At 36.3% G+C, this 12,635-nt stretch overlaps 1 protein-coding gene across 1 annotated transcript in view; it reads right to left on the bottom strand.

Moving 5' to 3' along the window:
* MYOF (myoferlin) overlaps positions 1-12,635 on the bottom strand; it is a gene marked incomplete at its 5' end in the record, with an annotated part of 61,405 nt that overhangs the window by 12,856 nt on the left and 35,914 nt on the right. Inside the window, 13 exon segments of the mRNA XM_009876678.1 lie at positions 2,032-2,108; positions 2,722-2,887; positions 3,419-3,580; positions 3,868-3,966; positions 4,127-4,285; positions 4,378-4,559; positions 6,300-6,377; positions 6,986-7,097; positions 8,111-8,284; positions 8,580-8,722; positions 9,862-9,967; positions 10,084-10,198; positions 11,876-12,039. Coding sequence (XP_009874980.1) covers positions 2,032-2,108; positions 2,722-2,887; positions 3,419-3,580; positions 3,868-3,966; positions 4,127-4,285; positions 4,378-4,559; positions 6,300-6,377; positions 6,986-7,097; positions 8,111-8,284; positions 8,580-8,722; positions 9,862-9,967; positions 10,084-10,198; positions 11,876-12,039 — 1,737 coding nt within the window.

The following is a 12,635-nucleotide window of genomic DNA, read 5'->3' as shown; positions in this document are numbered from 1 at the left end:
TCCCCGGTAAAAAATAATTTATTGTTTTTTTTTTTTTTTTTTTTTTTTTAGTGTAGTCAGTGACTTTGCTGTAGATTGTTGTATATGAAATTTTCAAGTTCTTAACACTGAACTATTAGCTTTTGAAGTTTTTGGAGTTATGGGAAAAATTTAGAGATACACTGTATCCCTAGAAAAGTTAGAGAGATAATTTTATTTACTGTAGATTTATTTTATTCTCCAGAAAGTAGACTTTTAAACCAAGTCTGAATATTAATAGTGTGGTTAAATAATTCCTGTTGATTTTGGTGCTTTTAATACATCGATTCCAAATAAGCTGACCCACAAAAAACGTTTTCAGTAGTTCATACATATTGTACACACATAGTAAGATTTTCAGAAGAAGGATACTGTAATGTTTGTACCCAGTCACCCAATCATACTAGATTTATGAGCACCATCTCCTCCAAAATCTCTCTCTGCAAGAGAAGCCCAGCCTCATGACCACGTGGCATTCAGGTCCTGCCCCCAGGCACCCCACTCTGGTTCTGCCCATGCATCAGCTGGGTACGTACATGCACGGTTGTAGGAGAAGCCAGTTTGCTGAGTGCTGTTGACACACTGCTTAAACACTGGAAATTGGAATGTAATTGATGAAATTTTGGCATTTTGTGTCCTCAGGGTGTTGTCTGCATATCACTTATGTTTTCCACAGTTGTACTTATTTTCATTTGAATTATTTTGAGTATTTTTTCCCTCTCTCCTATGGAAGCTATCACTGCTATTGTTATATTTGGCTCCGGGTGTAGCATTTAAAATTTTTCCTTTTATAGTTGAGATTAACTATACAAATTCAATAGATTTTGCCAGTGAGTTCAAAGTGCTAAGTTTCCTTTTTTAAAAAATCTTTTAATCTCTTTTCTTAACATTTTTAAGGGAAATAAATATTCTCTGTGCCAGCTAGTATAAAGCATTTATATTAGAGCAGAAGGCCTAATTCAGATAAAGTTAGAGACTGTTCTAAATTAAATATTAAGGTTAATTTACATGTATGATAAAATACGTAAAAGAACATGGTCCCTGAGATATACCTAGAGTCTGAATATCATGAAAACAAGATACAGAAGAAGAAATGAAGGAAGAACAATGCAAACAATAACAAACTCAAATAGCAGTAAAAGTTCAGAAGGTTAAATTCAGTAGCATTTAGTTTGAGACCTCTGTATCAAAATTAAAAATTCTGCATTTTTGAAAAATCAAACTTGTGGATCAAGAGCCTGTGAAATTACTCTATTAAAGGGCATAACTTTTGTGCTTCCTTTAAAATAAGAGACCATCAGAAATTTATGAAAATACCTTCTGGGTAAGAAGAACATTTTACAGGCCTAAAATAATTGAATATTTTTCCATGAAAATCTACTCTCTGGAATTTGTCTTCACTCATGTTTCAACTCAAGAATAAAATTCTGCACGCTGAATTATTTTTTATCTGGAAAGTAAAATTGTGTTGTGGTGGTCAGTAGAGCTTCACAAGGCACAGCAGAAAAGGAAAAAGAAGTGTTAGTGCAGAAGAGAATTGTTTCAGTGGCATCAGTTTTAGATGACTTCTAAGCGAGGCAAAGCCACGGCTGTGACAAAAGGAAAGGCTGAAGGTCTGCGTTACCACGGCTTTGGTTCCATACCCTCAGTACATACCTAGCTCCTTTCTTTAGAGCTGCTCAGTCTGTGCAAAATCGGCTGCTCTAACCATCACCAGTGCGCGACTGGGTGATGCTCTACCGTGTGCCTTCAGTAGCTACTGAACAATGAATTCAGTCTTAAGCTACTGGGTGAACTTCCCCATGCTCAGAAAGCTATAGTTTGGTGTTTACCATATGAAAACAAAGCTTAAAATGATTAACATACTTCCTTTGCTTTCCTGTCACAAAGTAACTTTGTTCCATCTGGCTTTCCAGAAGATTGCAGATGTTTCTGACAGTTTTGCTGTCTAGATAGTTTCTCAGGAATCACAGATCTGAAGAAGAAAGTCAAGCATCAAATTTCAAAGATTACCTGAGCTGCTAGCAGTGGCTGTGTGTCTTCCATTTCAATCACCGTATCCTGGCGAGGTGCAGCAGAGAGCAGACTAACTGTAAGCCAAAGATTTTATTAAGGCTTTTTGGGAAAATGTCTTACTAAACATTTTCATCAGATTTGAAAACCAAACAGTTGCAGAAGAGGTAAAATAGTTCATTGGCTGCATGTTTGATTCTCAAAGGAAAGCAATCAGTTGCTATTTTTGGCTAAAAACACTCAATATATTTTTGTGTAGGACACACAAACATTTCTCAAATATACAGAATTAAAAAAAAAAGTGTAAAGCTTGGAAAAAATACAGAGGACAATGTCAGTGTTGTATTCAAAGCACTCTCGCTGGAATACTAGAGCATTACTATGGTACTTGGTGCAGGGGTAATCTGCAGGTAGTTAAATTCCTAGTTAATACTAAAGAGGAATGCCAGAGAACCAGCACACCAAGTGTGAGGGTGGACCTGTCTTTGCATTCTGTCCTCTTATGCTCCACAGAATATTGCACTAATTAATATTCAGAGGGGTTTTTTTGTTTTTTTTCTTTCAAATCCCATTATCTCCAAATAAGTACATGACAAGATGTGACCATTCATTACTACAGTATGCAGAGTAAACACTGAAGATAGGTTATTCCAGTATCTCCCAAGAAAGTAGAACTTTTTGTCCATCTACCTTTCAGTTGTGGTGCAATGTCTTCTTTAGAAGTGTATGGGTCACAGCGAAAGCTTTCCAGTAAATCAATAGTGCACTGTCCCACGATGGGCTTCCGTCCAAACGGCCGGTGGTCTATTACTTTGATAACAAGAGATGGGCTGTATAACTCCTCCTTTGGCAGAAGCTAAAAATGAATGGTTAAGAGTTAGTTTATAATGCAGACAGAAGGAAAATTAAGAATAAAGATTTCCCCTCTAAATGAGAGCTGTTACTTCATTTATTTAATATTGTATTACTATGTTCTACGGCTCCATGATAAATCAGAATTTCTAATCTCACTTTATGATTCTATAAAAGTCAATAAGAACAATTTTCATTGCCTCAAATGCTGAATTTTCGTGACTCTTGTACAGCTTCCGTCCCAGCAGTAGGAAAGTAGCCACACATCTACAGGTAAATTGATACCTTTTCAAATAAATATCTATATACCGTACTGGATTGTGCATATAAAATTGTGTAATTTACCAATGACTGTGCAGAAATTTGTACATGATCTTAGGGTTTTCAGGCTCAGTAAATTGCTTATGTTAAGTCAAAAAAGTATGTGCTAGTTTATTCTTTTCATTCTTGCATAACAAATCCTTCACCTTTAGTTTAAAAGTATAGGACAACTGTTTTTGCTATAGGTAACTGGTATATAGATTTTGCAACGTACAACTTTCATGAAGAGAACAGAAGATGGAAAATTCGGTGTCTTTTTGAGGTTTTTTATAACCACAGATTCCACCATTTCACCTCCACATTCCACAATAAGACTCGGAGACATAACAGGTGCCAGTTGGTAGTTTTTCATGTTCCGCAATCCCCAAGCCAGAATCTGTAAAATAAAATCCAATGTAAGCAAAAGTGGGAGAGCCATCAATATGCTTGATAATCAAAAAGTATGAAGAAATTAAGGCTTTTCAGTAATGTGATGTGACTGGCAAAATATTTCAAAGTTACTGTTCCAGGAAAGTTAGTGGACAAAATGAAACTCAAAACCCCTTTAAAAAGGCCCCCATATTTCTCAATATGGAATATTATTTTTCTTGAAGTAAACAGACAAACTATCTAGAGGATGAGATGACTGTGCTTATATTCAATTAGTATAAGAATAAGCCACACCTCAACAGCAGTGAGTTGAACTATTGGTCTGATTCCTTGAGGTACCATGTAAAGTTTTGGTGCTCTTTGTGATGGCAGAATTGGAAGGTTAGTGCCACCCTATTAAGACAGAAACATGAGTATCAGTTCCTCTCATCTTTCTTAAATTAAATACTTTGCATGTATTAAGAATATTCCTCACATTATGACTCACTGTGAAAGGATATATATCATACTGTATTTTATGTAAGTGCAAAAAATTATGTAAAGAAATACATACCTTGTCCCTCAAAATGAGTTCTGCAGCAAAAAGAATGTCTCCACTAGCTTTGCCATTGTTTGTTACAGGATACCAGAGCAGTTTTGGTGTGATGTCCTCTTCTGGGATTAACTTGACCATGGGGCAACAAACACTTCTTCCAAGGAATTCATCTTTGCCCTACAACCGAAAATAGCGCTCATAGCCATTAATGTTACTTTCCATTAATGTTAATAAGCAAAAAAGCAATCAGGGTAAAAGCATTCACCTACCACTTGGTCACTGTCAAAGAGCTCAATAACAACATTAGGTGGGTTCTGGGCTACTGTCTGTGGGTCTCCGTAGATCTCAATTTCATTAAATATGAGAGTTTGGTCCCATGTAGGATTAAGAGTTGAATGAATGATCTCAGTTGTTTTGCTTTGATGGAGGAAAGAAACATGAGCATACGGATCTGAAATATCATACAAAGATTAAAAGCATAGAGTTACAGACAAACAAAACCCCATCAGGCCATAAGGCACAAAAGCACAATTTTTATCATACAGTATATTATTTTTCTTCTGCCATTACCAGTTCTATAAGCCATTCTGTATTAAACAAAAGCCCACACATACGCATAATTTACATTTAATAGAGCAAATTCAGTTTGATTATTAAATACCTTCTTTTATACAAGTCTTCAATAATGAAGTAATATATGAAAATTATTAAAAAATCTTGGAAATCAGAAAGAGAGCCTGAAAACTAAAGTGAAATACTGGCTATATTAATTACCTCTTAAATTCTGTAGAAGTTTTTATTTTGTTGTTTTCTCCATTGATACACAACTGTACAACCTCATATGTAATACAAAGACATAATTCTAGTTCTGACTAGTTGCCTAATAAAAAATTCTCCCAAGCTGTATTGCTCAGATCAAGCTGTGGTTGCAAACATGCTTATTTATAGCAGCCTCTTCTTGTGAAACAGCTGAATGATTAAAGTGGTGTTGGGCCAGTGTTTGGCAGGTCTTTAACTCATCAGGAGCTCTGTAGAAGGTATCTGATGATGGTCATTAACATTTCCTGTACAAATTACAATTACTAAGGACCAGAGGCTATTTTAAAGGTTATCTTTAGGTCAGTTTCAACAGCTTCTGGCTAGGTACCTGATCAGAGTTTTACAAAAATTGGCTTCAAAGTATTTTTAGAGGCAAATAAAATGCAGATGTGCTCGTTCATAGTTTATGTGGGACTGCATCTGAGGTAGTTCTACATATGCAAATTAGAGGCATTTATTATTGGGGGTGTTTTTTATTGCTTTTAAGTGCTGCATATTGAAGTAAGACCAAATACACACAGGCAGCTGTTCAAAGCTCACATTTATTTCAGAAAACAGCACTAAAGTATCTGTAGCTCTGTATCTTCTGTAACAAATTCACAAATGCCGTACACTTAACTATTAAATAAAGCAGGGAGAAAAAACAGCTGCAAATAGAGGGCGATGGGGAAAGAAAATTCTAAGATGCCCATTTCATCTTCATCTATGGCTGAAGAAATTTCAAGGAAGTGTACAGTCATTTTCTTACAGAATCTAATGTCAATTTGCTTTCTGATTTTGCAGTGGAATTTTAACTCTAAATAGAAAAAATTAAATGCTTGATAACCTTCGTATTGAATTAGCCTGACTACAAAGATGCCAAATGGCTGCAACACTGTTGGAATACCTAAGAGTTGGTAATAAAAAGGCAATAGGTACCCTTGTTTAAACAAACAATAGCCACGCTTATTAGTAAAGCACAGGGTAGTCTTCTAAAAGTTCATCTCAGTAATGAATTAATATAAAATACTGAACACTGAGAGGCAGCTGGCCACATAACAGCCATCCAGCTTTCTCCATCCTTGCTTTTGTGCAGGGCAGCTTAGGAACTGTATGTAGGTTTGGGGTTTAAGGAGATGCTACAGCATCAGAAGGGATTGATTGATCATGGGAAATTCAGGCCTTATTTGAATTCCCTTCCCCTCGCTGACAACTTGTTGGCAGCAGTACGTGTGCTGCATATTCAGAGCACTTATTTTGTGGCAGCTCTTGGGGCAGTGCTAACTACTTGGGGCAGTGCTTCCTTTATGGCATAGTTTCAGAAGCTGGGACCACACACTGACCTTAAGGATTTAAGATACTCTTTTTCACCATTAGCACAATTTTTCCATACCTGAAAAACTGTCTTTGTCTAAAGCCATGAGATTTCTTGCCTGGTAGACATAACAGCGAAGGTGATAAGTATATACTCCTGTATGAAATAAATAAAACAGTTCAGCTGCATTATACAGGCTTCTTTTCTGTAGTGAAGATACTCCCATCTCAGTGTCCATGCTTTTGTGAATCCCATTACAGTGATTCCAAGGCTTTTAAAGCCAATCCAGGTTGGCAAAGTTACAGTTTTGTTCACTTTGCCAACTCAACTACATGGTCTTACTGCTTCCTCTGGGTCAGGCATTTGTCTGACCCTGCATTGAGCTGGTTCAGTGAGCTAAAACAGCAAAAAATTAACTGTACGTACATCTTCTCTGCTGGCTCAGCTCCCCACATTGTTATGGAGGGATCCTAATGCTAAAAAATGCATCATTTAAGACTGCCTAATATTCAGGTGCTGCAGTAGTTAGCTTTAGAATTCCTGTCCCAGAGAGGTTTCAAAAATGTCTGCGTGACAGTGGACTGAAATATCAAAAAATCTAACTGCAATGTTAGTAGCCTGAACAGGGCCCAATCAAAGATCAGATGGTAATTAGAACAGAAGGTATATAAACCTAGACGTAAAAACCAAAGAATTGCCATTCTTTTTTGGGACCAGGGGAAAACAAACATGATTTATAAGAAAGGAACTGTTAAAGAACTTACTGTCAAAGTAGCAGGAGATAAGTGGTGTATTGGCACCAAACACCTTTGTCGCTGACTCCTTGGTTTTGTCTGAACTCTTCCCCTCTGCATCATCGACGCTAGTGTCTGATCCCTGGAATTATATATATATGTGTGTGTTACTTTTTGTGCATTTACAAACACAGAAAGACCTGGTAAGATGTGGACTGTGTGTGGGAATATACGGGTTTCAGTCTCTCCTCCAGGACAAGGATAAATTTACTTTCCTAGGTAAATGTCTGCTTGTTGCCATTGAAGCTGTGCAGAAACCAGACCCAGTCATTTCATCTTACTTTCTGGAGACAGGCTAGTTACCTGTCAGCCCTTGCTGAAGATGAGGTTGCAGGTCATCTGCACTGCACTGTTGCAGACACTGCTCTAAGGAAAGTATAGTCAGAAGAGAAACTGGAACAGGAATTTTTAAAGTCTTTTAAAATTAAGTGGAGAAAGAAAATGCTATCAATGAACTATGGCTCAGCATTTGATGCAATAAAAATTTGGTGCTATACAATCAGACTCATTATTTTACAAAAACAAAGTAGCCTTCTTACATTATTTGCTCCAATTTGTACTTTGCTAAATAGACCTTATCTGTAAAGCTATGTTAACCTGAAAACGTGAGGAACATTTACATTCTGAAGATCTGTTTGTGACATATGATGTTCTGGCTTCTCCAACACTTTGCTATCCTATCTTGTGTTTGGTTGTTTATATGTGCAAATATGAATCAGAGGCAGCTATTTCAGTGTCTGTTCTTTCTTGTTCTGATGTTAATACATCCAAATTACGTACATGAAAAGCCTGAGCTATCTTTTCACTTCACTTACAGAAGGCTCATCTAGAAATTTGGCCTTTTGTTCTAAATCTCGTGTAATAATAAAGATAATTTGAAAAATAAAGCAGTAAGTATGTTATTCAAGAGTCTCTACTCTGACTTTAATGGTCCCTTTTAGACTTTAAACAATTTAAACAATATAAACTTTATTAGTTTGTCAGTTATATATCAATCTAACAATTCAGGGACTAAAACAGCTGGTATACTTAATTGTATATTTACTATGAATTAACAGATTGAACTTTTAAAGACATTTTTGATGTGTCCCTTACCAAAGCACCTTCAAGTTTAAAGATTGCTGCTGCACCATGTGTTTCCGAGGGAGCCATTTTTCGTCTCCATCGTCTTCGACGGAAAGTATCAGAACTGCGTTGTTTCCAGTGAAATTTCCAGCCAATCAAGGAAGCGTATTCCCATCCTTCTTGATCCTCATATGATGATGTTCCCTGGAAGACATAAACCCATGTTATCTGCAGTGTTGTATAAATATAATGAAAAAAACTGGTGCTTGCTCTGGCAGGCATAATAATCCCCTCATAAACCAAAGCTGGAAGCATCAATTTACAAAAAAGCCAAGGAAAGGAATATAATAATCAAAACATATGAGGTTGTTTGAGATTTTTTTTGTTTGGTACTAAATTTTTTCTTTATTCAGGCATAATCTCGTGGATTTTTTTTAAAAAAAGGAAACTTGGATTGTTACAGCGTGCAAGTCTCTGATTGCGTCTCTCGTCTGCTTACCCTTCCTGCTGTTACCGCTTGAGCCGGATCCCTTTTCCGTTTCCGCACCAGTCTTCGTCGTCGATGTGTGTGGTACATTTTCTCTGCAGCAACCCATGACTTTGGTTTAGTGTCTGGAGGAATAGTAATTCCATATTCCCATCCTAAAACAGAATTGATTAGTTGGTGTATTTCTAGAAACACAAGCAAGATACAAAGAGGAAAAGCATGGGAAACAGCATTATTGTACCTACAGATGATGAAACTTTAGTCACAAAATACTACTTGATGTTGCAAACCCTAAATGCCCAGTAGCTCGGTGGCAACTGATAACCATGTTATGCTTTAATATATCTCAATGTTACACACACACACAATACATTTTAAGTTCTTTTCTTTGCATTCTTGTTTGTTTTAAATATTAGGTGTATTGATATCACATTTTCATATTTGACCACTGGGAAAACTCATCCTGAATTTTAAATAAGAGTGGAATGTCCTGTGTAGTCTTGCAACTTCACCAGCTTGGCTTCCAAAGGAACAACAGCTATATGAGCTCTGATCATAAAACGTTAAGAATTGCTAACCTGTAACTGTATTTTGGCTCTACATATTATAATTCAGCTGTCAGGTATCAAGGACTCAAACTTAAATCTACATTCATTTCTTATTAAAAAGTTCCTGCAGATGCGTACCAGAGGTTCCAGTTAAGACACAGATCAGTAGTCTTTAAGATAAATAATTTTTTTTCCTCTACTCAAAAGTTTTTTATTTCACTTTTATTTAAAAGCCATTAACAATTTGACTTTTCAGCTGGTTTGGAACAAATTGAAATTTATTATAGTTTTGCAAAATTCTGGGCTTTCTAGAATCTTCTATGACCTTCCCTTTTGCTTTTATTACTGATTTTGTGTTTCAAAGTATCAAATCAATGTCCTATAAATACTTGGATATGAGACAGACTGCTTTTTCCTATTGCTGTAGAAGCCAAATTATGGTCTTACAAAGTTGTTCATATCACAACTTTGTAAGCTGGTAACAGTTTTAATGTAGTTTAAGTAACAAGCGTATAAAAGTCAAAGCAACTTCAGGACAAATGGTGGCTCTATGCACTCTATAAACTTTCTCAGTGTTATTTTATCTGATTCCTTAAGGAAGAGTTATCAAAATATTTCCTTGACATTTTTCCATAGGGCAACCACTATCATGCTCAGGACATTGCTATGGTCTTGACACACATCCTCCGTCAGTGTAGACTATGACAGACTGTCCTAATAATCAGCAGATAAGCAGTAAATCTTACCATGCTCATCCACTGCTCGATTTAAATCGGATTTCCAAGCATCATCTTCCCACATCCATCCAAGAGGACATGTGAACTCGCGTGGTGGTGGAGCTTTTTCTCCATTCTTTACGGAGGGAAAACATAACAGTTCTGAGTATTAATCAATGAAATACACTGAGCAGCAAATCGTAGAACTCCTTCTCTTAAACTTTTACTTATCCAGTCCAAAATATGTCTCACCACATCTGTGTAACTCTCTTCAGCTGCTTTCCATTCACCTCCAGGATAGCGACTCTCATTTTCATATACTTCATCAGTAAACTCAGTATGACCAGCATCAGCTTCAGTCAACAAACTGCAAGTCCAAAGCAAATATAATACTAAACCGAATGTATTTGAGTTAGCTACAAGAATATATAGAAACAGTGTGCACACGTGCTGGAATTCTGGATTTGTGAATTCTAGAATTCTAGATCTTTGTGAAGTATTTATTAATAGACTACAAGTGTAGTCCTCATCTATATGAAGGCTACTTATTTCCTTAGAATGTCTTCCTAAATCTCCAGTAGTAGTAAGCAATAGAAGGAACATTACTTATAAGAATAAGTGACTAGCAGGAGTGTTTTAACTGCTGTGTTTTTTCAGGATCTGATTTTAACACTTCCTCTGTGAAAAAGAAAAAATCAGCTATTTAAGCATAGGACAACTCAGATTGCACATGACAGTTACATACACCTCTAAGTCTTATATATCTAGCTATACACTAAAATTTGGTAGCCTACTTAATTTTGTTCCCCATCATAAACCGTTTACAAGGCAAACAATCAGTTGGGTAATATTTTTCTAACTTGCAAGTAAAAGAAATAAGAGAATATCAAATCAGTCAAAATAGCCTTGGTTTCCATTTGTGACTGTGGTTCAGAAAGCACTAAAGTATGTTCTAAAATGCCATCTGCTGGCCAAGTGAAGCCATGCAGGTTATTTTTCCATTAAAAGCAGATGCAAAGCATAAACATGCATATACATTTTAACAGTATGGATTTTTCTGTTATCAGAGAAAATATCTCCACGGCTGTTGGTTCTTCTCCTGATGCCAGATTGTTCACTGAAATAAAAACTATTAATTGAGTATGATAATAAACCCATCTATTCATACTTACAAACTGAAACAATTTTGAAACTGACCTAATTATAGCACATACTTTTCCTGTGCTTTTTCTTATAGTAACAGTCCTGTATTTTTTTTCTACTGTTGGAACACAAGACTTTAAAATGGGTTGCACCTTATCTTTTTTAAGAAAAAAGAAAATAATCTCTTTTGCATGCTGGCTTTTGTTTATGAAACAAATAATTTACCCAGATTGGTTTCAAGCAGGGCAATACAAATAGGTGAACTGGCACAACTCAGAGGTGAAAAACTCTGACAGAGCAAGGCAGAACCTGCTAGAGCTGGATGAGGATTGATACCTCAGGAATTCGGTCTGCCAGGGGAGGATTTGTCATACGGCATCACAACCTTGGGCTCTGAAAACAACCCCTGACTCGAGTCAGTTTGAGAGAGATCTGTGACAGTTCTTTAATGAGGGCAATGGAACTTCTCAGCATTTAGTAAAATAAACACAAAACTCCATCTGCTCTATGCAAATGCTGTAACGGTGTTGATACAGCATGAACTGCAGATTTATGCTGGATGTGAGGGTTCAGTTCCTATCTATGGAAGATCTTGTCCCAAGCCATCACATTAGGAAAGGACATCACAATTATTATCCTTTTCTTAAAGATGAGGCCCTGAGATGCAGAGAATGTAAGCAATATGCCTATTATCATCATAGAGGGACTATGTAGCTAATGTTAATTTTAGTGTTATTTGACTATTGACTATCTGACTAGATTTGATTGGCTGGCTTTTGCTGTTCTAGAAAGTCAAGCTTAAAATCACTTTCTCAGCTAAGAAAACAGAGGAGAGCTTTTATTCTACACTCTGAGATTAAACTCCTTTATTCCTGCTTGCATAAAATTAAAAATATCTGACCTTCTTTCAGGATCAACCACCCATTCTCCTTCCCACTCCCAGCCCTTTGGGGGTAGAAAGTACTCTCTTTTCAGTTTGATTTTTCCTGTGACATCGGAAAACTTGTGACGACCAACAAGTCCTGAGGTACCCCACTTTCCAAAAAGAAGAGCCTGATTTTCATACTGTTTGAGAAGAAAGAGAAAAGCAGTACTTTAGGAGTAATAACAAGCTTTTAGGAGAAAAAAAAGAGAGTTATTTTACAACTGAAACATTTTACTATGTGTATTCTTTCTCTGAAATTAAATACTCCCTTCCCACATTACTTTAGGATGTCATCATTAATTTCTCTCATTTTCTTCTGTGCTGCCTGGTAAACAGCGACTCCACTGCTAAAATAACATATCTTCTCAGTTTAATCCTTCTCTACAACTACAGTCAAACTTACTCCTTAAAGTTTTGTTAAATAAAATTCTCTTCTCTAAACGCATGAACCTTTCATTCTTTTCCATTTGAAATCTCCTATTTGTAATTGCTTCTTCTGTAACACGTGAAAGTGAACTGTAATCTTATCATGGAAGCTACCAGAGGCATGAATGAACTGCTGTCAGCCCAGTTCATACAGGGTATCTCTGTTTATGCTAATGGGATTATCTGTAGTTTATTATGCTTTTGACTTCTTTGTAAATTTGTTTGATTGCTGTATGAAGAGCAAAAAAAAATATTTCATAACCTTTTTAACTCTACACTTAAAAAATAGCTTTGAACATCCACTGACTAT

This window comes from Apaloderma vittatum, unplaced genomic scaffold, assembly GCF_000703405.1.
Source record: "Apaloderma vittatum isolate BGI_N311 unplaced genomic scaffold, ASM70340v1 scaffold6739, whole genome shotgun sequence".
In the NCBI taxonomy this organism is placed as follows: domain Eukaryota; kingdom Metazoa; phylum Chordata; class Aves; order Trogoniformes; family Trogonidae; genus Apaloderma; species Apaloderma vittatum.
Note: the sequence above shows the minus strand (reverse complement) of the source record. Positions and strands in the feature narration are given on the sequence as shown.